The 25,069-nt window shown below is 38.5% G+C and overlaps 1 protein-coding gene across 2 annotated transcripts in view; it reads right to left on the bottom strand.

Annotated features, from left to right (window-relative positions):
* Positions 1–287: 287 nt before the first annotated feature.
* Positions 288–25,069, bottom strand: part of LOC146320523 (guanine nucleotide-binding protein G(q) subunit alpha) — a 27,792-nt gene continuing 3,010 nt past the window's right edge. The window contains exons 1-7 of one of the 2 annotated variants that reach the window (XM_084728802.1): positions 13,605–13,745; positions 10,713–10,897; positions 7,845–7,999; positions 7,524–7,652; positions 5,921–6,050; positions 4,359–4,512; positions 288–3,434 (exon numbers count right to left, since the gene is read on the bottom strand). In XM_084728802.1, the coding sequence (XP_084584928.1) occupies positions 3,244–3,434; positions 4,359–4,512; positions 5,921–6,050; positions 7,524–7,652; positions 7,845–7,999; positions 10,713–10,897; positions 13,605–13,608 (948 nt within the window). In that variant the 5' untranslated portion in view covers positions 13,609–13,745 and the 3' untranslated portion in view covers positions 288–3,243. Of the gene's footprint in view, positions 3,435–4,358; positions 4,513–5,920; positions 6,051–7,523; positions 7,653–7,844; positions 8,000–10,712; positions 10,898–13,604; positions 13,746–25,069 lie in introns of those variants that run through there. The other variant, XM_084728801.1, reaches the window with a different exon arrangement.

Below are 25,069 nucleotides of genomic sequence, written 5' to 3'. Positions count from 1 at the left end.
TGGAAATCCTAATTAGGCCAAATGGTTGAGTCATTTTTTTTGCACATTTGCGCACACTGGTCAGTCTGACTCTGACAGGCTCTACAATACTGAGTTTCAATCAGGCTGGAGGTTTTTTTGAAGGGGTGTTAAGGGTGATAGCATTCGCATCTGTTAGCTCAAGCAATTCCATAATTACACAAACCCCCAACCCCAAGGTAGTAACTGCATTTCACAAACAAAAAGATAAATGCAACATGTACGTTTTTGCTCCATTTTTTAATGAATTGCAGTTTAAGATGTCAAACTTCAGTGCACACAAAAGGTTTATTTCTTTCAAATTTCATTAAAATCTGTGAGCACTTCTGCTTTGCCAAGATAATCCAGTCCCTCCACAAAATTACGATGTTGCAGCTGCAACAAATAACCCAAATTCAACTAATCCCAAAGAATTCTGCATGACCTTGCAATTTTGTCCAAAATTTGAGAAATCACCATGGGTGCACCTCTTCATTTACAAATAAAGCATATTTTGATAGAATTTTTGTAATCCTGAGCTGTTTTTGGTAAGATTACTTATTGCAAAGGTAAAAAAGGTCATGACCCGCCCTCCTCTGGCAGCTGATTGGCTGAAGCAGACAAGGGCAGGTCATATTTAACTATAGTTCAGTGCCCAATAGATGTCTTTTTTCAAGATAAATCTGAGCATTTTGGAGTGTGCTTTTATTGTGACAGATATAAGGTACACCTGTGCAGTAATCATGCTGTTCACTCAGCATCTCTATATGCCACACCTGTCAGGTGGATGGATTACTTTTGAAAAAGAGAAGCGCTCACTAACATGGGTTTTGATTAATCTATGCACAAATTCTGAGAGAAATAAACCTTTTGCATGCACAGAAGTCTTGGATCTTTTACTTCAACCTGGGAAATGGGAGCAAAAACAAAAGTTTTGCATTTATATTTTTTGTTGGGTGTACAGCTCCTCTTTAGCAAGTTTTTTATACAAAATCTGAGCCAAAGAAACTCTCTACCTGCCTGCCATCCACCTTGTTCAATCACTACTTCTTAAATAAAACATCTAAGGTGGTTGGTGGTGGTGGGAGGTGTTCAAATTCACAAGACTTAGAAATCTCAAAGTTAATCAATACTTATTGAGAAGCTGTGTAATAATGAAATCAAATATAAAAGAATAAGAATCAATGAGTGCTGTGATTACAACTATATGACAAGTGCTCTGCTCCTGACGCCAGTTAAGAACTTAACTCTTACAGTTAGCCCTGTAGGTTGGATTTAGTCTGCAGTTTTTCATATAAGTCAATTTAACAGACCAGGTATTGTAAGTACTGGCACACCAATCAATCGGTTGTTTTAGATAATAATATTCCTCTGTATGCAGTTCTGAAGCTGAACAATGTTTCTTTGCTGAGAAATAAAACTGGCATAACACAAAAAATACATTCTCCTCTTAAAAAAGGAAACAAAAACAAACATGTAAATAACATATTTTTTCTTCCAAAAAATGATTTAGCCATTAGACATACAATACAATTACATAGATACATATTTTCAATACCGCACATTCAGTCTGCCAAAAAAGTAATGATTACAAAGCCAACAAAGATGCTGCCATATATATAGAGAGATGTATGTACAATGATTATAGCATTCATAATTGCACTATGCCTCAATAAATGTAAATTACAGGCTTATGTTCTTGGGAATTGTTACTAAAAAATTACTTAAAGTAACTTGGGAATGAGCAAATCAGAGGTGCCAATCAGAAACAAGAAGGGCGTACTTTGGTACAAACTCAACAGCGACACTCTGCCCTTTGACGCAGGAATTAGCCAGATTTACCCTCCACTGCTATTTAACTACAACAGTCAAGACAGCCGGGCTGTGATTGGACGATTATACAGACACAGCTAAAATGTGACTGGATAGTCTGCAGGTCAGGGGGAGGGGTCTGTAGCCACACACAAGGTCGTGATTGGACAGTTCGAGCAGTTCAGCGCACTGGGTGGCGTCCTCCTCTCTGACAGCCTGCTAACTAACAGTTAGTCCAAGCTGAGGTGTGTGTGTGTGTGTGTGTGTGTGTGTGTGTGTGTGTGTGTGTGTGTGTGTGTGTGGAGGGGGAGAATACCATTCATGAATACTTCAAAAACTGCAGGAATCAGTTGGTCGATCAAAAAGTCAGTCAATAAATTCAGTCTCCTGCATTCATTAGCCCTGCTTTTTTCAACACTTTTCATTTAAGTAGTAAACAGCGCAAAGTGGAGTCTCGGTGCTCGAGTTGTTTTGGCATTGGCAATAAATACACATATTATTACCGTAATAAAAAGCGTTAATGTGGCACAGTCGAACATAATCATTTAACAACATTGTCTCATAAATTATTACCTCCTCAGCTCCCTTCAGTCTGTGTGAAGCGACCGCCTCCGTCATGATTTTCATGACGGAGCAGAGCAGTCCCTGTGTGCCTCCTCATCTGCTCAGAAAGCATCTTTAAAGCCAATTTCTCACACACTTCTGAACTTAAATGGTTATGTCGATGAATACACAATTCATGCTACTTCTCCGCTCTGGTCACTGGATGTTCCAAAGTCAATGTGATGTAATAATAAAGATGATTGATGTCAATCAATACCAAATCAATATGAAATAATTTAAAAATCACAGTTTATGCCTATTTATCTTGCCAATCAGTCCTAAGTCAAGCTGTCAATTAGAGGTCCGTTACATCATTTCCTGTTGGGCCAACACGTGGACACCCAGAATGAAACTTCGGATTGAACCAACAGGTAAGGAGGGAGGGTTCTTGTTTATAAAAAGGCGGGAGGGAGGGAGCACTTTGCATTCATTCTAGCTCTGACGGACACAAACAAGCCCCCAAACCTCGAGTGCACAAAGTAGTTTCTCTCTTTCTGTCAGAAAACTAAACAAAAAAACTTCACAATGCGCAAAACCTAGAAATGAGGATCGTTGCTGCACATATTCAACAGCAAATCCCTCCCCAACCCTTGCGTATATCTTGCCCCCCTCCCTATATCTCATTAAATCCTTAAATAGCAAGATAACATTGACTCTGCTCACCCCTTGTGGACCAAGAGATCAACAAATGGCAAATAAATTAGTATTATGCAACCATTACATTTTTTTCTCTGATTTTCTTTTTGTGTGTTGTGTATATGATGTATCTTTTCACAGATTGCGTCAGTCAGTGTGTGTCGAGGGCCTCCTGCAGGGCGGCCTCGCTCCACTCTACACCAGGTTGTACTCCTTTAGGTTGAGCTGCAGGATGGTGTCTTTGACGGCGGCGAAGACGAAACGGATGTTCTCTGTGTCAGTGGCACAGGTGAAGTGGGAGTAGATGATCTTATCGCTGTCTGGATTCAGGTCCACAAACATCTTGAGGATAAACTCTCGCCCTGCTTGGGCGTCCCGCTGAGGACCTGCAGAGGGGAAGATGATGCTCAGTCAATACACTGTACTCCAAAAAGATATAATGAGGTATTTTTTTCATTACATACTGTATATTATTAACACTGTGGGATTTTTAAGCTGTCTCTATTCATTCAGCCCAAAACAAAAAGACAACTTTTTTAGGGGAACCAAAAAGTTTTAAATACTTCAGATAAGATTTGATTCTCTTGCAGGCTAGTTTGCTTTCACACCTGCCCATCCTGGTCCTGACTTTTGGATTTTCCCATTTGATCCAAACTAAAATCACAGTCTGGACAAAATAGCCGGCCCTTGGTCCGACCGAAATAGGTGGTATCTGTCCACATCAAATTGAATCAGCTTGCTTCTAGTGTGAAAACATTTTTTGGGGTTGGTTTGGACCAGTTACATGAAGTTCTGGCAGGCTATGTTCAGAACCAGAAAAAGGAAAACAAAGCAACAAAGCAAAATGTACCGTAGTAGCACACAGGTAAACAGGTAAACATTTGGTCTCCTCCTCTCCCCATTTGGTCCAATGACTTTATAAAGAGTGAGCTGGAAAAAACTCATAACAATTCCATCACTTTTCATTTATTTTCCAAAGGGACTGAGAGAGAGAGAGAGGGGGGGGGAACTGAATTGAAACAACACATCAATGTCAGACACAATTGCAAGTATAGAGACGCAAAAACATGTATTTTTGATTTTGGGATGAACTATCCCTTTAAGTGTTAGGTTTGTCAACATAATACAGTATATCTGTTACTGACCAAGACAAACTAATGTATTTAAACACTATCAGTATAAGCAAATAACACCTTTATCTGTACTGGTCCAACACAAAAATCATTTTACAGCTGAAGAAGAGCAGCTGAGGAGAGCTTTGTGTTTTGTGTTCAGACGTTTAAAAAATTCAAGTTGTTGTTTTTACTCACCGTCATACTCTGGAAAGTAGTCGACCAGATGAGAGTACATGATCTTCTCCTCCAGCAGGTCCTTCTTGTTGAGGAAGAGGATGACTGAGGAGTTTTGGAACCAGGGGTATGTGATTATTGTCCTAAACAGAGCTTTACTCTCCTCCATCCGGTTCTACAGACAGAGTGTGAGCGCATGTGTGTGAGGAGAGGGGGGAAACGTAAAATGGAGGGGAGAAAGACACAGAGAGACAGAGGAGGAGACAGAGAGAGAGAGTTAATCACTTAATTAAACCACGGTCTTTCATTCTCATTAAGTACAGATTTTAATAAATGTTTTAGTGCACCAGAGGGAGAGCAGTAAAGATGAGAGAGAAGGGCGGCCACGTCACCTTCAAGAGCTTAATTTCTCCACTTGCACTTCATTTCAGTGTTTAATTGAACAAAACAACCGTTCAGAAAGCAAGCCTGAGCTATCACACTGCCAGCGCTACCGTGTATTAAGTGTCCTACACAGAATACTGAGGTGGGAATTAACAGTTACTGTACTGAAGTAAAGTTTTCAGATATCTGTACTTCACTCAAGTATTTATTTTTCTGATAACTTCCTCTTTCCTTTCTTTCTTTCCATACATTTTAACAGCAATATCTGTACTTTCTACTCCTCAACTACTACTCCTAAATGGATGGGACAATAAGATGAAGAAAAGATGATTTCTTGGTGTATCCATCAGTGCATATCACACACAACAGATGCAGCAAGACAAAAAACCAACATAAAATACGTAACAAGATGGAAACAACGTTAAAGGCGTAAGAAGATGAAAATAACATAACAAGATGGAACAAGACGTGACAAGACAAAAAAGACATAAGATGAAAATTATGTATTGGACATAACAAGAGTAAAACAATGTAAAGGATATAAGGATATACTTTTATATATTGAGACATTTAAGAACCCGTACTTTTACTTTTCACTTTTACTTGAGTAAAGATGACTTTTCCCAGAGTCTTCACTTCTACTGGAGTAAAGAGTGTGTGCACTTTTGCCCACAGACAGAATGCGTCCTGTACATTGTAAGAACTAATCTCATGATGTCAGAATATAGAGGACATGCAGCTGCTCGATTGTTTCTTTCTAAAGTTTGCAGTAACAAAGGGAGAAAAACACACATGGGAACAAAAACAAGACGACACACACATATGAACACACACCTGCTCATTAATACACTTTTAAAAACTGACACACATGCGATATCCTCCTAAGAAGGAGATGTGGCCCAAGGCGGTATTCAAAACAGCTGGCTGATCATTTACAAATGCTTTCCAAGGGAAAAGAAGGTGGAGCATAGCCAGGCAGGTGGAGAATGTGATTTCCATTGTTTTAAATAAAGAATAGCTTTTCATCTTCAGAGCTAACTCATCTTCCACATCACATAAAATAATAACAAAGCCTTTTAAGAGATGAAATCTGAAACTAAGCATCACACAGACAATATAATCACTTAAATTAACTTGCTGTTGTTTGTCACAAATAAAAATTATCTGATTTTGTGCTGGTGTCTGTGTGCATCATTCACCTCGTTGTCTGATTCCACCAAAACTTGGTCGTACTCGCTGAGTGCAACTAGGAACATGATGGATGTGACGTTCTCAAAGCAGTGGATCCACTTCCTCCTCTCTGACCTCTGACCTCCAACATCCACCATCCTGTCACAGCGGCAGCAGCGTCGAGGAAAGAGAAAACTACAGTCACTAAAAGCACCCAACATGTTTACAGATCTGTTAAAATTAAACTTTTGAAGAGTGTTGTTTGTTCTGTTGATCTTTAACATTGTGACACTAGCTATGTTTCCATCAGCGTATTGTTATGTGTATTTTGAAATATCACATCAGAGAAGGTTAATGGAAATGGCAAATTTAAAAAAAAACTTCCTCAATTCCACAGAAGGTATATAAAGTATTTAATACTGACATTGCCAATAATTAACTCACATGATTGATTAGCCGTTTCCACTCGACCTTTTCCACCAACACGGAACTGGCCCCATTATGGTTTAAGCACACTTATTTTGAATGGTTCTGAGCATTTCCACCAAAAATAATTTGGTTTGGAACCCAAAAACTTCCCAGTTCCCAGTTGGAATATAGAAAAAAAGCAGTTTTTTTCTTGGGAAACAAAGTAGGCATGTCATATTCTACATGTTGTTGTGCATCATGCAACGCCCTCTGTTGATGACACTCTTGATTGCAATGGTTTCCTTCAAAACTGTTGGACAGATACTAGACACCACCAAGGTACCAAGAGAACAGAACCAGTTCATTAAAAATAAATAGTTTGTTTACAGCTAGCAACCTCTACTTCTTCTTCTCTGTTTATAACCGAAGCCTCTACCGCTGCTGCTACACTTTGCGTAGCCTAGTTTATCTGCTCTAAGCCAGTTGACTTAAATGTGCCTAATTTGAGTTTTCTTTTTCGCAACATTTCAAAACTTCACTTCCAGTTCACTTGACAGTAATTTGGAATCACGGCTTCTGACTACTTCTTCTACCATAATTCCACCCAAATGAGACTGAAGACTGGGGGGGATTTACTGTAAAATACACTGAAGAATCAAAAGTGAAAGTGCATACTAAAAAAACACTCAAAATCCTAAATATGAGTAAATACCAGGATATAAAAATACATGATTATGTGTTAAGCAACAACACATCATATGTTATATATATTTTATTACCTTTTTTGAACTTGTTGCATATAAAATATGAATCCACATTGCAAACATAAGGTTGTTGAGTAAAACACAATATTTTACTTTGACAGATGTCTGACGAAAAGTATAAAGTCTGAAGAAATAATGTGCCAGTACTTTCTTACCCTCCATATAATGATATACACACACACTGTAGGCTGAAAAGTTTACCAATGTTAGACTTGCTGGACTTGTTAGCATGAAAGCATATTTAAAATTTATTGTTGACGATTATCATTATTCTATTATTCATGAATGGCTAACAGCTCTGAACTGAAATGTTTTCTTTTAACATTTCCTTGTACATTCTGTGCTTTCACTTACCTGCACAGATAGATGTAAAGACAAAACAGCAAAGCAGTTATAAACTGTGAGTACTTACAACAGTGCTACTTATGTTTTCTGATGGTGAAAATATTTCTTTACTCACCTGAATATGACACTCTGCAGGTCAAACGGGTATTCGATGATGCCCGTGGTGGGCACTCGAACCCTCAACACATCCTGCTGGGTAGGAAGGTACGCTGGCTCGGCGATCCGGTCCAATGCGTTCAGGTAACTACAGACACACAGAGAGGAAATGAACCAGGACGTGTATCGGTCACCATGGAGACCAATCCGAAATATACCTCTGGTACTTAGTAACTTAGAAAAAACTTCCCTGAGATTTCTTTAAAGTCTAAGTTCAAGTCATATTGGCTTTAGGAGTGTTAATATCTGCATCTCTTGTGTCGTGTTCTTCTCTACTCACTATTTTGTGGAGTCTGAGAGCTGGTATTCCCTCCTTCGATCGTAGCACTCCTGGATGCCTGGGTCGTTCCATAAGCTCTTGATTGCGTCTACATAAGGATTCTCGAACATGCTGACTTTTTCTACGTCCACCTCTCTCACGATGTTGGCATTGCCCTTGAGGGAAGAAACAAGGACAAAAACTCTCTTTACACATCCACACAAAAAGTTAATACTCAGTTCATTAAAACTTCATCAAGCTTTTTGATCATCTAAAAACACAGTAACTCTGAGAGCCAATCAACATACAGGTTATGTAGCCCTAATTATCATTGGCTTATTTTCCTCACTCACTCACATTATTCTATATCCAGACATTTCTTTACACCTCCAGGCTCAGCGTGGACCTAATATCTGAAGCTCAAATCCCACTGGGCCTATTAAGGGGAAAGTTTTGCCGTCCCAGATTCCCATTAAAACTCTCCTGTATCCCATGACAAAAGATCAACATGTGTCTGTAAGTTAAAAACTGATTTAACATCATAAAATTGACAGCTAATATGATAACTATGTATGACATGACTTTTTTAGAGTTCATCTTTCATGACGGTAATCCCAAATCTTTTATGCAACAAGTTCACTCGTTTCATTTATACATGAAAACAAAGGTTACCTACAGTGAGTAGTCATACAGCAGGATTCAACTAAAACAAATTAATTTGTCATAATTATTTACCATGCTGTAATGGATATGAAGTGACAGACTGTACAAACTAGACAAACAAACAAAAATAGCAGCAAAAAACTCTATGCAGTATAAATGATTTAAATTTGATTGAGACGTTTAGACTTGGCAATGGGTGGAAGGACTTAAATGTTTTTGTAATGAACCTCCTTGTTTCATATCAGCAACATGTTCATTTATTTTTACAAACTATGATGCAACTTTCATTATTTTTCACACTAATTTATAATTTCAGTGGTCTTCATCATAAGAATGACAAAAAATAACTAAGCAAGATGTCATAATACATACACTGTACAATGTTCACGTTTGGACTTGATTAGCCTGCAATCCTGACATTTACTATAAATGCCCAGGCAGCCAGTATAAACACGACTGTCAGGTTTCATTTTCACTTCCCTTGTGTCAGTGAACTCCTTTGTCAAAGGTAATAACAGTTCCCATTTCAGTCTTCATGTATATGAGAGCACAGGGATGTTGGCTACAAAGTCAGCCAGGCGCTCAGTTTGCACTTTTTAATTGTACACGTAACATTTTACACTTAATTTTGTTGTTTTCTGTTCTTACAATACTAGGATTCCAGTAATTTTCTACCAAGATCTGAATGTTTCAACTCTGTAAGGATCATGTTAGCAGTTTGAGTAGGCTCAGCAAACCCATATTTAGCCCCAGCATATCGGTAGCCAGTGACGATGAATATGCTGTATTCAGAGAATATTCAACTAAGAGGCACAAAGGAATCGGCATTTTTGTGGAACTGTAACATGGTGTTGTTAATGGTTTGGAATAAAACTTTGCGGCCACCTACGTGGAACATCTGGTGGCCACAGAGTACCTTCTTGTGGCCATCAGTCCATAGTAAATGCCAAACCCTTCCCCACCGGCCACAACTATTGTGATAAAACAAAGGAATCACTATATAGTGAAATGTTGGATGGGAAGTACAAACTGTAATTTATATTTGTATTTTTATAGAAAAGGATTACAGAGGCCTTACTGGGCGTTTGTTTTTTATTGTGTTAAAAGTGGATGAATCAGTGGTGAAACCTCTGGGCTGAAACAGCACATTCGGTTTCATTCTTTGTGAGTACGAGGGAAGTGAAAGCACACATAAAGAATGGTGATCAACCACAACATCACAGATGCAGAAAGTGGTCAAGTTAAATCCAAGATGTGGTGCCATTTTAAACCTCATAGTTTACACCAAGTTTTATCAAATGCACACCTGGTACACAGGTATTTGAGATTTGGGCTCTACTTTTTGATTGGTTGTTACATTCTGTGTCTTCAGCACGAAAATGTGTTATTTTACATTACATACATAGTAACATTTTATAAGGTCTCCGCATTTCAAACTCCAATGAAATAAATAGGAGCTACTTGTGTACTTTTTGAAGTGGATTTACAGATATGACAATGCTGATACAATGTGATAAAAAACACATTTCAAAATTTCTACCATTGTTGAAATGAAACTTACCTGTGGATTATAAATAAAATACAAACTAGGTCCTAACCCTAACATCCCAACATTAAGACCTGCTTTCCAGATATCAAACTAAAATCTACTTAGCAGTCCATCAACCCCAACTTGACACGTCTCTCCAAAACCTTTTAGCGAACATCGTCAGACTGGACCGTTGCCAGGCAGAGAGAAGCTCAAGCAGAGCGGTCCGCTGCCACCTCAAATGGTCTGTGATGGTGATGACTACTACGCTCCACTTCCTTTCATTTGTCACTCTCGCAGGGAATAAACTCCGAGTAAGAGGTCATTGTTACAGCTCCCAAAGCTACGACGCAAATGCAAATGAAAAAGGAGCATAAAAGAAGGACCTGCTCAAGCAGTAGTTGCAGAAAGTGTGGTAAAATGTATGTATTTGCATGTGTGTATTTGTGTGTATATTTGCACAGAAACACACACGCAAATAGAAGGGTGATATGGAGAACTGGAGTGCCTTAAGGACACAGGAAGCATCAAAAAGGACAGGAAACGATTATGGATGACTGTTCCACATAAGATAGACAGATCTCTAAAAATAAACAAGGACACCGTGGCCACTTTGTAGCGTCTTTCTCTCTTTTTCACAAACTATTAGTCACCCTTCATGACAGACCTTATTTGAGTGAAAGGATATCGTCGTTTACCTTGTTGTGCTCATATTTGTAGGGGATCTTGAGTGTCTCCATGGCTCGGATCATTGCCTGCATGGCTGTGAAGATGTTCTGATAGACCAGTTTGGTGAAGCCCCTTTTGTCCTCATCTGAGTAACCAGCACCGTGGATAATCCTCATCTGTTTGATGAATGTGCTCTTCCCACTTTCCCCTGTGCCTGAGAAAGGAGACAGGGAAAGAGGCCAAATGAACAAGTTTATTTATTTTGTGGGTTTCATTTAACCAGACAACACATTTAATCTCCTGTGTCAGCATCCACACTCCTTATAGGGACATTTAATCATTTATGACTTTCCTGGACGTCTATGTGCACAAAAAGGAACATAAATGACACAACAAAAGTTGTATTTTGACAATAAAACAATTAATTAGTTTTTAGAGTTGAGCAACTAGAGGCTAGGCATAAAATTCTTCAAACGTGATGGCATTCTGGCAAATAAGAGTGCAATCGGAGGCCCAATTCCACAGTCGTGCGTTAGGGTGGCCATGCCAGTGGGAAATTCTAACACTTACCATCAGATTCTGATTATGTGGATATGAAATAGGTTCATAATTTTTTTTCATTTGGAGGCACAATCTGAGATTCCAGTTTAGATCAGAGGTTAATTTAAAAAGAATCCTATCCTATGATGATTCCTGCAGTCAAATGTTTGTTTACATCAATAATGATGCACACAAAACTTGTAGTGTTGGCATCAAATTATTCTAAAAACGGCACTTGTGCTGGATCACATTTCATCATTACCTGTCCTGTAGTAATACAGCCAAAACAGAAACAATATCAAACAGTGTAGAGCTTGGGTCCTCAACAGGGGGTGCCTGACTCCTAGGGGGTTCTCAGAGTTACTGCAGAAGGTTGATTAATGATTTATGATAATGGTGATTAATCTGTTGATCATCTTATTGATTAAAATGGTGAAAAATGTTATTTCCCAAAGTCCAAGATGACATCCTTAAAAGTCTTGTTTTGCCCACAACTCAAAGATTTTCAGTTGGCAGAGAGGAGTAAAGACACCAGAATGAATTAACATTTATTTATATTTATTTATTTTTTCTGAAAAAAATAACTGATCAATTATTAGAATAGTTGGTCATTAATTTATTAATTGATTAACAATTGATTCCTCAATTAATCTTTGCAGCTCTATAGATAACCTACTAAATGACTGCGGCACCTATTCATAACAATAAACATATTAGCTGCGTATTACTGACACATATTAGTCAGTTAGATGCATTATTATCATAAATGTACAGATGCTCTTGTGAGCCACAAGAATCTTTTTTCGTAACTTCTCAAGCAAGAGAGTCTGACACACCCTCCACCTCAGAAACTGCTGGGGAAAGTGCAGAGGGTGATCCTAATGTCCCTAACATCAGCCATGCAACAACTGCTGCTGACTAAGCAGCTACAGGTAAGCACAACCAAGAAGACACAAAAATATTTATCATTGATATAAGTTGTAGGGTTGTCTCTGCTTTCAGACAAAGTAAAACCAGTTCAGTGAGATTCAGACTTCAAGATTCAGTGCATGCATTTACGCCATCCTAGTATTAGATGTGGTAGGTAGCTGCTGTGCAACACCTAGGGACCAACTGCAGATGTTAGCCAGTTCACTCTTCATTCATGCCAACTGTGTGGATGAATAAATGAATATCCAGCAAAATGCTTTACATGCAGCATCTGAGCAAATAGGAATTTAAACAGAGTCCCAACTTACAAGAGTCCCGTCATACAATGCCTTTGTGCAGGTGGATACTGGAAAACAGGCAGCAGAATTTGCTCTCGAATAACATCAAATGATGAAACTGATTTAAAAATTAATCAGAGGATTCACTGTGAGAGGCAGGAGCAAGTGGCCCTCGCACTCATGACGGTTATTTATTAAGGCCTCAGCAGCAAAATAGTTTTAAGAAACTGTGATGCAGCAAACAAAAAAATCTTCCAGCTCACTATTTTAACATTTTATTTGACCGCTGCTCTCTTCCTCTCTGCACTCAGCCAAATATCATGCAATACAGCTCTTTATGGAAAAGGACTGTCATGTCTGAATGAAGCCATAAGAAAAAATTACAAATCCAAATAAAAAATGCAATTATTTACAGTTAAGCTCATTATCCTGAAAACAAAAGCCAGCTGCTCTGAAAAAACACAGTTAAGTGGCTGCCTGTATCACTGCCTGTCAGACTCCATTAACATGTTGCTCAGAACTATTATAAACATCTACACTTTCTACAAAATTCTTAATGATTTCTTACAACTTATAAACATACACTTAGTTATTCGGTCAACACTCAGCATTAATTTGAACAGTTATTACTGTCGGGAAAAGAACAACGATACTGCGGCTGCAGTGTTGATGTCAGAGAAGCTAGCATTTCAATTTCGCAAGTTTCTTTGATTTCTGATGACGTATTGCGGTCATTTTATAATTTAATACAGTAAATATATTACATATTTCTCCTGTAAAGAGATAGATGCCAGAATTGCTTTGTATTCCATGTCTGTAAAGGGTTTTTAAGTTGACCAAATCAATTATCCAAAATCAGTGGAAGAGCTAAGATGAGTTTGGTAATGATTCCCTGGGTTTGTCACTATGAGCAGTTTTTTTGCACATGGCCATTTGATCAATTTAAATATACTGTAGAAACTGACCGATGCAGGTACAAAGCAAGGCAAATAAAATGTAGATTTTACTGTATTTGGGAATGAAAACCATTCTAAAAACATAAAAAGTGCACAAGGATTGAAATGTTGTTGCTCTTTGAAACCCAGTATCCTTTCTTGGAAGAGATATATTCAGGCACACTTACACACACAGATATACAGTTAATGCGCGCACACACAGAGACTATGTACTCACTCATGCACTGAGTCAGTCCCACATTTAATATTATGTGCTGGCTCCTTTCCCGTCAGCCTGTTTGCTTGGTCTGGTGACAGACCAAGAACAACATCTCTCTCCTCTCAGTGGTGACAGGGACTGTTTGGGTGTGAAGAGCTGGGGGTGTAGTTCCTCTTTGGTTCATTGAGAATCTTGGCAGACCAACACGACAGTCTAACTTTACCTCACTGCTAACTCTTGAACAACTTTGGCAGGAACGAGTGTGTGTGTGAGTGTTTTGCATGGCAGTGGCCACGAGACGTGTGCTGCATTCCAGTGTAACCTACAGACTCTGTTATAAAAGTCTGCATGTGTTACACTCCTTTGTACTGCACAATATAAACTCTATTTTAGCCAAATTAGCCCGTCTACTGTTCGCTCACAACATAGTCTGGGCACTTTCACAGAGCCAAGCTACAGACTAAACCACTTCAACTATTGCTGAAATACTATACTACTACTATAATACTATAACAGCTTTTGTATTGTAAGGCTGCTGAGTTAGAGGACTGAAATGAGAAGGGAAGGTTGTAATGAGCCCGATCATCTTTAAATTTCTCTTTAGCCATAATACTGTTTAAGCATAAGATTGCAGAATTACAAAGACTACTACATCTGTGACGATAACCACGCTACCACGATATTGCTGTCATGTAAATGTCCATGTGCGAAAGCTTAGGGATACAGTCCACAGTTAGCACTAGCTTAATGTTAGCAGTTGGGAAACAACATACAAGACTTTTCTTGGTCTTGAGAAGCTGCAGCACACACATTACATAAAGCCCTATTTCTTAAAGGAGCTATGCTATGCTTCTAATAGTGTCTTTCAATAAATTATTTGGGCAATAGGGGTAAACTGACATCCTGCAGGAATACATTGCTTTTTCACCATGGCCAGAAAAAAAAATCCATACTGTCACAGCCATTCAGACATCGCAACCAAAAGTCGCACGTGACATTATAACTTTTTAGATCTGGTCTCACACACTAGTTCTTATGGAACAAACTAACTCTCCTCTCACTTAGTTGCAACAAGCCAACAGGGCGAGACTTTTTCAAAGTTTTCACCGCTTTTAACACTTTCCCTCTGCTTCTGCAGGAACAAATCTAAGGTGACGGCCATGTTGGAGTGAGACAAGATGTATCACTGAATGGCTTCACACAAAATTTAAATGGTACTTTATTCTTTTTTACGCTTAGTTTTTAAAACTGTTTACTTTTTGTGGTGATATACCTGACAAACATCATATGTGAAGCTCAAAGGACAATTCAAACAGGACAAAAAAAACATTTGTCTCTCGCTGTTGACTGCCGTACATATTTCTTTCCAAAATAAGGTCTCCTGGAGGACACTGGAATGGGAGGGACTTCACCTTACTATTTCTATTCAATGCAACACAAACACTTGCATTATCCTTTGGTGCACCTTGAAATATTCACCTTGGAGCAGCAAAGGGTGGATGGAACTTGTCACCACCTGCTTTCCACCCACACACTCTGTCAACCTATAGTGAACTACTGCCTTAACCTCAAAAGTAATTGTTGTTGCAGACCACAAGCATTGCACAAGAGTTAATGCCTTACAGGGTCCACCCTAAAAATAGACCCATTCTATTTTTTAAACATTCAGGCAAAGTGGAACAGTGAGTAATCTCAAAAACTTAAATTAACTGTGCCAGTGGGTTGTGGATTTGTTCAGGCACAAAGGATCTGAACTGCTCTTCTTGTGTGGCACAGTTCTGATCTCCTCGTGGCTGTTCAAACACAGAAAAGAACTTCATGTCCTCACACAAGACAAAGAATGTGAGTGGTTCATAAATTCATTCACAGATAGAAACCTTTATGACTATAATTGGCTTTCGCTTCCCCACGTCTGACCTGATATATTGACGCTGAGATGCTGAAATTCAGCTTTATGTTATAAAAAATAGAATTTAATGAATTTCAAGACAAGTCTACTTTTTGAGGTTGATGTGTGGAGGAAATGTTTTCTCTGGGGATCCACCCATTCAAGAAAATGTTCCTCACAGAATACACTTAAGTTATAAGCTACTATACTATAAGACTACCGTATTTTAGACAGGTTACCATAGGTCATAGAAAAACTAGAAGGTTATACATCATTATATGACCAACAGCTGTATGCGTAACAAGAAAAATGATTCTAAAGCTTTAAAGAAGAGTACAGTTTCTCCAAAATAATTCAGGACTGTATGGCTGCATCTGGTTTCTAATGGATCTTTTCTTTCATACCAACAAGAGGCACTGGAAAAAAAAAATCAGAGACAGCAAGTATGAGTAGATATGAGTCTGCACTGGCCATTAGAGGCTGCTGAGTCACCTCTCAAACCAACGCAGTGACCCAGGATTAACCTGCTGTTTTCAGGGTGGTGTGAATGGATCGGCATTACATCTGAGGTGACCATTTCTGATCCAGCTCCATGACCAGAGGCCCAGCCCCAGGACTCAGGAACATAGTTGGATTTAAAGGGGGTAGAAAAGAAAGGCCGAAAAAAAGAATGCAGGCTGCTGTTTGTCTGTGATACACTCATTACTCGTAACTTCACGGTGAGCTACCAAATATTCTCAGCCCATGCTGTCACAAACTTAAACTGGTAAATATACATATATAAAGACAATCAAAAGGATCAGGTCAATTTGGTAGCGTTGTCCATTTATGGACCAAAAGACAAGTTTTATAGGCAGTAAGTGTTTGCGTGCTGCTAATGGGCCCTGGGTGCTTTGCGTTGCAGACACTCAGAACATCTCGTGCTTCGCGGGAGCATTCTTAACATCTTGAGGTGAACATAATTTAACTTCCAATAATTTTCACATGGTCTTTCACAGGTCTGGTGTTCCCCTCTAAACACTGTGTCAGCTGTCGCAAAACAGTACTGGCAAATATTCTGGTCCTCTGCACAACCAGGGAACCTACGTAGAGTGCAAGGTCTTAGACAGGAGTGCTCTTCATGAAGGCTTGTATTTTTTGTATCCTGTTTTTTGTTTTTTTTTTCCAAAGTTGAAGTTTGCCACTATTGTTCAAGCAGCCATGAACTACACCAAGAGCCCAGAGCCCTCCAACTGTCCATTTTTTGCAGATAACAATCTAACTAAGGAGTTAACTACTTCTAGCCAACCAAAATAAAAGGTACAGATGTGAGTTAATTTCACAGCAAAATCACAGTTAAGGTAAGGAAAGGTGATTTAGTGTTTGCCTTGCAACAATTTTAAAAAATGCACTGCACAGCTCTTTTTTGTTTAAAAAAAACCAAAAACATCTTCAACAATAATTATAGGGAAATGCATCTCATGTTTAACACTGGCTGATCGGACCCTTGGTTGGCTCTTGTATCACAACATCAGTGTTGGCTATGCACGTAAGACACATGTAGCTGACTCTTAAAACAAATAGGTTAAAGAACACAAAAACACAAATATGATGCTTGAACACAATTCTACAAACTACATGAGTGAAAAAGAGGAAACTCTTAGCAGCATGTCAAGGAGAGAGTTACAACACCGAGCAGAGGGAGGCCATACTTTCTGTAGTATCATATTCACCTCTACACATGCTTCAGTCTGAATTTCAATGGGTTTCTCTGTAGTATCTGTGCTGTAGTCAGCTCTGGAGAACACAGTATTACGTACTTTAGATTTACCCTTCAACAACATGTATTCTTGGTTCATATTCTTGCTTTTTACAACCATTCAACCAGGATCCGACAATGTATGGTTCTGATTTGAAAGGGAAAACTATAGGATTATTATATGACTTTGATGAACTGACAGTCGACAGCTCTCAGCTCTACTATATAAGTTCAGGTACATGTCTGTGGTTAAAGCAGTGGTGGGTGTGGAAATACAGTGATTAACCCATGTTTAACAGTTTATGAAAACTGTACAGATTAAATGAAACTGTACTTGATCTTTTCTTGAACAGCTGAAACTGCTGTGTGGTGTTTGTAGAAATTATCTGAGGACCTGGTTTTGTTTTTCACTTTCATAAAGAAACTCACTCCTGTGGGTGTCAAATCGATTCAGTGTTAATGGCAGGCAGCCTTAAGCCAGCACCAGCAAATCTCTAGGCAAAACACAAGGAAAGCAGAGACATGAATTCAATAAAAATACCCACATAGCTTACTAGACAGCAGAGTGAATATCTACATGGTCGCGGGAGATTTTTTTAGTTTAAGACAACTATATGTCAAAATGCAAAATTATAAATAAGAAACAGACACCACAATGCCATGCAAGACCTGAATTACACTGGACACAATGCTGATATTATGTTAAGTATTTAACTGCATTACAGTGTATACAGTAATATAAAAAAAAAAAGTTTCATGCCTAATTCTGTACTTTCTATTGCTGCACTTCTAACTTGGCTGCATTTACACAAGAATCATATGACATGTTTAATGCTTCCTCTAACAATTACAACCATGTGTTTGTGAAAGGCTTGTTAAAAGTTTGTGGTGGACTTTGTTCACTTGTAGCCTTGACAAAGTTCCCACAGCTTTCATTTGTCCGATAAAAGCAAGTGACAGTGATTGGAAAGATCAACACTTTTGCACAGATGATATGCAAAATTTGAGTGCAGACGTGCAGATTGGAGGAGCTGTAATGCTGCAATGATTTTAAAAGTTTCTGTGACTATAGAGGTAATTCCCTGATGGATGTTGTTCATAACTGTACCATTACCTTAGTTTACCTTCACCCTGTCATCCCACTAGTCTACAATTTTCTCTGTGTATGTGTGCGTATGTGTAAGTATGTAAAGGGGGGCAAGCATCATAAACTAGGTCCAATGGTCTCTTGAGGATTCGAGCTGGGCTGTGCTACTTTTGTAATTGAGCAATTTTAAATCAATTTAGCAGATGGAGACAAGCCTACGAACTGTACGGTGTACTGTGAAGCGAGATTAATAGGTTAACAAAGTATGCTGAGCCCAAAGCTAGAGTTTTAAATGTCAAAAAGTTCACTCTCTTTTGACCTGGCTAGATGGTAAGCTATGCTGCACACCTAACCAGCTCTGAAGGAGGTTACCTTCAGAGTTTCGGTTTTAAATCGCTACACTTTCACTAATTTTCCTTATGATATTCTCTTGGAGAGATATAGATTCTAAGCTGAGTGAATACGTTATATATGCAAACCTGTTGAGCTGAATGTTAACAATGCCACCAAAAGAAGATGTGCAGTTATAGTATCTTTGCACCACGTTGCCAAAGGACCCTACATGCATTCAGTAAGTGGTGAAGCATAAAAAGTATACTTGCATACATGTTTTTATGCTATCAGTAAGCCACTGTTAGGTCAATTTTTAGTAAATTAATGTAAGCTGATAAGCTACTAAAACACACTACCATCCAAAGAGACTTTACACTGTGCTTATCCCAATGAGGGAAAGCATTTCTAGTTTCAGTGAAGTTCTGTATCCATGATTCAAACTAACATTACACAAACATGGTCATCATGCAAAGGATCATCATCAGAGGACAGGAAGAATTAAACAATAAGAATTAAAATACAAGTAACTGTTCTGCAGCAAACTTTCGAGTCTTAGATGTCAGAACATCCTTTAACACTGACGAAACGTGTGCTCACATCCTGTATTACCATTCTTTTATTTTAAAAAAAAAGCAGTTCTAAATTTAGTCCTATCTATCCTGTTGCACTATGAACTCAAGAAAACAAGCTCCAGATTTTGTTGTAATATCTTAACAAAAAGCAATAGACACATTTTTATATGAACTTTATATGAAATGAAATCGTTGTTTGTCCAGTTTTTGCTAACATGTGTTAAGACATGTATTTCAAGATCGTAACTGTCATGTAACATAAAAATCCCATCCCCTTTCTTCAAGAACAGATATTTTGTATTTTTTTTCCAGACTCCAGCCACAATGTCACCATTCCTAGACTTAAATTGCTGCTTTCCTCTGCCCTCCATTCATTCTCAACTTCCCATGACTGCACAGGTTGGAATCTCAGCTAATGTAATGGAGCCACAATTTCTACCTTCATTCCCCTATCGCTTTACATTTCTCATGCTTAAAGAGGAGAAGTTATTAATCATTTTAACCATCATTTAACATATAATTCCTCTCAAACAAGATCTTTTTACCAATCAAATAAAAATGGTCTTAAGCTTAGTGCTTCCAGGTCATTTATCATTACAGTGGCAATAATCACATAAAGTTTGAAAGTTTAGGCTTTCACTCAGAATTGATTCATTTGAATCTCGTACACATTTTAGAGAGTTTGGCAAGTGAAGGAGAAGTGCGCTGCTTTATCTCAACAACTAGTCAAGTGCCCTCAAAGCTTTGCTCACTCCTCCTCCAGTGGAGCAGCTCAGTCAATGAGCCCTGACTGAAAAAAAACAGTTCATTTGTTCACTTCCAAATACACAGACTTCACCTACATGATTTTTACCAGGTTGTCAATGGAAGGGTCTCAAATTAATTCTCTGTCTCTACAGTAGCTGGAAGTCAAGGTGGTGCTACTGTGCATGTTGGCTCACTACACTAAATGCAATAAGACCTTAATTAGTATCATTGGTTACATCAGAGTTTATCCTACTATTTCATATCAATATGGCTTCTGTAAAAAAAATGTATGACTAACCTCTCCAACTCCTCCTATGTAAATTCTCCTACCCTGGCTAGCATGTGTCTTCTTAAGTTAATTAGTTAACTTAGTTTCAAGAGCAGTGTCATGCCTCAACCATGCCGACCTATACCTGGTTAACACGTCCAGCCCTGTTTGTCTCAGATCTCTCGACCCACCCCTCCCCTTCTCTTCTCATCCCTCCTGATTCAATCTAGTGTATACCCCTCCCATGTCTCATTCTAGGTACCGTCCGGGGTCCATAATCAGCTTGGGCAGAAATGCGCCAAGACGGTACCCCCACACTGAGCATGCACACCCTTCTGGACCATATGACATCCTTCTTCCGCTTTCACCCCTCCCCCTTACATTCATTCATTCATCATCAACATCATTAAACTACATATTGTTGTGGCATGATCCCTGCTAGTGAAATGTCAGTGGTTACTGGATTATTTCTGCCATACCTGGTTGTGAAAGACAAAACAATTATGTTTGTTTTGCTTTGGGAATAAATCTAATTAACCTAAATCTTGGATATTAGAGCACACAACAAGAGAAAACTCTTTTTGTGGTTCTCAAATGAATCAAGATTGGCAAACATTTTTTACAGCAAACATTTTGACTTGTCAATATCAAGAATAGCGCGGATGTAAGTAATACAGTAACAATTTTTTTGGCATGCAATGCAGCATTTAACAAAGGTGGACTTCTGTTTGACAAGTCAAGATGTCTGCTGTGACAAAGTTATGATCAACTTAATCCTTGTTCAGGCTGCCAGCCCAAAATCAGTTTTGTTTTGTTTTTTTGTTTTGCTTTCTGGAATATCCAGATTGATTTTAGACAGTCTGGACAGCAAAGAATTTTTGAAAATCCAAGCTATATTTGGATGTTGTCTGAAATGCCATTCAAATCAAACTACTACATGCATTTCAGTCCCTCTGCTATGGCAGCTAAACTTGGATTTTGAGGTGTCTTTTGCATCACTCGCCTCCCAACACACAATGATAACATCATATTTAGAGTGACAGAGGTGTGTAAGAATGGCTTAGCAGAATCCATGCAGCCACTAGCAAAGCGGTATGAAAGACAGGACAGAGGGAAACAGTCTGTGAACAGACACTGAAATATATCATCTGCTTGCACTTTGGGGGAACACTTATGTCCAGGAAAAGTTGGAAGGAACCTGCAAGAACATGCTTCAGTGCTGAAAAGCTGTGCCACTGGCATATATGGTTACTGATGCCTATGTCGTTGCCACAGCAACCCATTCATAGGTCGGCGATGTCCGGACATACAGATCTGACCTGGTCACTTGCAGTGTGTCTTAAAGATCTGATGTGAGACAAAAATCTGATTTGCCTGCAGTCTGAACAAAAGTTCTGACATGTCTTAGCAAGAAAAGCACATTTGGAACTGATAACATTAGCAATGCTTCCATTTTGTGCCATGCAGTTCAACACTTGGTATTGGTTACACCTGTGTTCGACAAGCCAAGATGTCTGCTGTGAAAAAGTTATGTTCAACTTAGCTTTACTTCACATTTCTGTTTGCATTCTGCAGTTTTGGAACCACTGACTTATGTTATTTCACAAATGTTTTGTTGGTAGTTTTAGGGAGTTGTTGATGATATAGCTGCATTTTGGCATGATACATTTTTTGGTCGGTAAAGATGAAGCTCCAAACAAAAAAGCTTCGCAAAAAAAAAAAAAAAAAGACTTATATGTGATATCTTTCCACATGAACAATGAGCAGTATGAGCTGTTCTAATGGATCATGATTTAATTTTCAGTTCATGTGTTTATGCTCATGTATTGCTGGAGGAGATCAATTTCAGTCGGTTATTGCGGAGATGCCCCACCTCACTGTTCTTCTGCTTTAGCGGACATCGATTTTTACTGGACTTTTCCTGAGTCACTGATCTTAGTGAAGGCTTTAGTATCTCTGACTCATTAGCTGGATTTAAAGTATTTGTGTGCCAGATAGCTTCTAAGTGTTACACGACCAAACCCCCCTCCTCCTCCTGCTGCTGCTGCATCAACTCCTCCACTCTGTTGCTAGTTAGGTTTTCTTGGTAATCTGTCCAGGTTAAACGAGAGTTAATTTTGGTACAACTCAATTATTAGTTTACAGCCACCTTAATGGATATCAAATACACAAGGAGGATGGATTAAATGCTTTCAGTGTTTTTTAAACATGCTCATTTGTTGTGTTATGTGGGCTTCAATGTACACAGTCCCTGTGGATATCAAGCAATTAGTGGGTTTGAAAGACAGAGTGAAGTTTAAAAGCCAGGATGATTTATGAAAAAAAAAAAAGTGATGGACATTTTGAAGAATTGAGAAACTTCTCAACTTGACTGTAGGGTTTTGTGCTACATCCCATGAGACATCAAGCAATTAGTGAGTTTGAAAACCCATAAAACACTGATAGCATTTGGAATAATGGAGCCATATAGTGCGCACACACACACACACACACACACACACAGCCTTCTCAAGGTAACTCTACTACTGGTAGCAGGAGAGGTGCCTTCACCGACTATGTTTCCAAATATGACAATATTCTGAATTTGATACAGGCCATGAAAGTAGAGTAATCAGTTTGGATAGTCATAATTTGGCATTAGCATGTTTTCCACCAGAACGTGGACTGGCAGGGGGACAAATCTGGACTCACAATGAAGTGAGAAATGCCTGCATTATTAAATTATCTAATACCAGCTGTTTCATGAGACGTTCATATATGCAGTCCTATGAAGTCTGCTGATTTGCATTCCAGATCAACACCAACATGAACAGAAACTGTCAGTGCTCCATAATGTACAATATCCACATAGAATTTGAGCCTTTTTACGAGCCAACTGCAATGATCGAACAACATTTCCTCTACATGACTTTTGTTTACAATTACTGTACTGTTTGGAGCTTTGTGAATGCAAATTGGACCGGAAAATTAAGACCATGTATGATCCTTGCATTGGTTTGATTCAGGAACAGAACCTTTACATGTAACCCCACCCTTAAAGCTAGTACAAAGAATTATTTTTTTAACAGATTATGAAAGTCTCTCAATTTATTGCTGATGCCTCTATATGACCTAAATAAGTTAATAGGACTATCCATAAGAGGACTGGCAATTTCTACACAGCTACCCTTAATACCTGCCACCAGGTCAGATTCTCCTTGAAATCAAATTAAGCCTGTGTTTACATTTTTCCAGTCAAAAATACAGTGTGTAGTACCTCAGCCAGTTAAAAAGAGGCAGGAGGATTCTTTTATTCAGTTAACTTCATTTTTGACATTATATCTTGTGGTTGTTATGGTGAAAACACTACCGCTTTTGTCCTCATAACCCTCAAAAAATCAACAAAATATGAAACTTATTTGTAGTTTTTTTTTTGTTTTTTTTAACAATTATGAATGACTTGGATATAAAGTTTTTTTTCTTGCATATAAAGGCTTTTTCTGTGTCTAAGTGTTTTTATTTTTTATTGTTTTAGTCACCTACATTGTAAATTAGGTCTCGACCTCACTGTATTTCTGAGTTAAAATAAAGGTTGAATGAATAAAATTAATGAAACAGGTTTTTGGATATACCCTGGATTTATCTGATTTAAGTCATTACTTAAATCGGAGTATGCATGGCTGCATGTAAATGGTAGCATTAGTGGAATATTCATTTTCATTAGCCATGTCAACAGCTTAGTCTTTTTGGGAATGACATGATACACATGTTGGTGTATGTATAAGCATTTCCTCTGTCCATAACAGTCTGTTATTCTGGTTTAGTCTTGACCATATTCCTATCACATTTCCCATCTATGCTCCAGTCAGCCTCTACAACACAACAACACTTCGTGGCAACACCACACAGCAGACAACTGACTACAGCTCTGTCAAAAAAAAAAAAACTGTTGTCTTAATTGCCAGACAGAGTAGTATCTCAGTACCTTCTTCATGTAAAATGTATAGCCTCTTTCTCATTATAGAACATTCCTAAATGTTACGTGTTTGTTAGAGAGAAATTACACATACAGTCTATCATTACAGGAAACTTTTTACTCTGCTACTTAATGGATCACTGTATCTTCCCTACAATTCGATACTCAAAGACATTAATTGTAAGCATCCTGTCATTAGAGGCGTGCTACTAAACCACTCAGAAATATAATAGCATGTATTGATAGGACGTACTGATAAGCAGCTACCACACAAAAAATAAATATTGAATATGAGTCATAATCATTTATTCTTTAGTTTGCGGGATCAAATGTTTCATATCACGTGAGAATAGTGACTAAGCATTGGATAAATTCCATATACCCGTCTTATGAGGAGTACACTTATGTCCTCCGCTTTTTGGTTTAGGTCACTGGCAGTTTATGTGTTTGCATAACGGGCGAATTGTTGGGTATTAAAAGAGATTAGAGTGCAACAACAACACAATTATTTGTCCACAGTTAACAAGGGAGGAGGCAGTCAGCTCCTTCAAATCCTGTTAAGGGGGATTCCTTTCATCATTTAACAACAGGAGGGCAAAGCATTCTCCTTCAACTACTCTTAAAACATCCCTCAAGAGGCAAAAGCCCTCTGTGCTTTCTGCATTAAAAAAAAAAAAGTCTGGATGATCTCAAGTTCCAGCCTGAACCTCCACCACCACCGCCTCCTCCGAGGAACTGAGAGGAGAGCAGTGGATCAGGAAGAGAGGTTTCTGGCACCACTCACCATGGTCATCACAACTAATGGGCTTTTTGTTGAAAATCTAATTAAAACGGAGATGGTGAGTAGATGACTTGTTTTGCTCAGATTTCTCCAGTATGACTAATACTTCTCGAC

Source organism: Lutjanus erythropterus, chromosome 10 (genome assembly GCF_056507025.1).
Source record: "Lutjanus erythropterus isolate fLutEry1 chromosome 10, fLutEry1.hap2, whole genome shotgun sequence".
Taxonomy (NCBI): Eukaryota; Metazoa; Chordata; class Actinopteri; order Lutjaniformes; family Lutjanidae; genus Lutjanus; species Lutjanus erythropterus.
The sequence above is the reverse complement of the archived record's forward strand: the minus strand, read 5'-3'. Positions and strand labels throughout refer to the sequence as shown.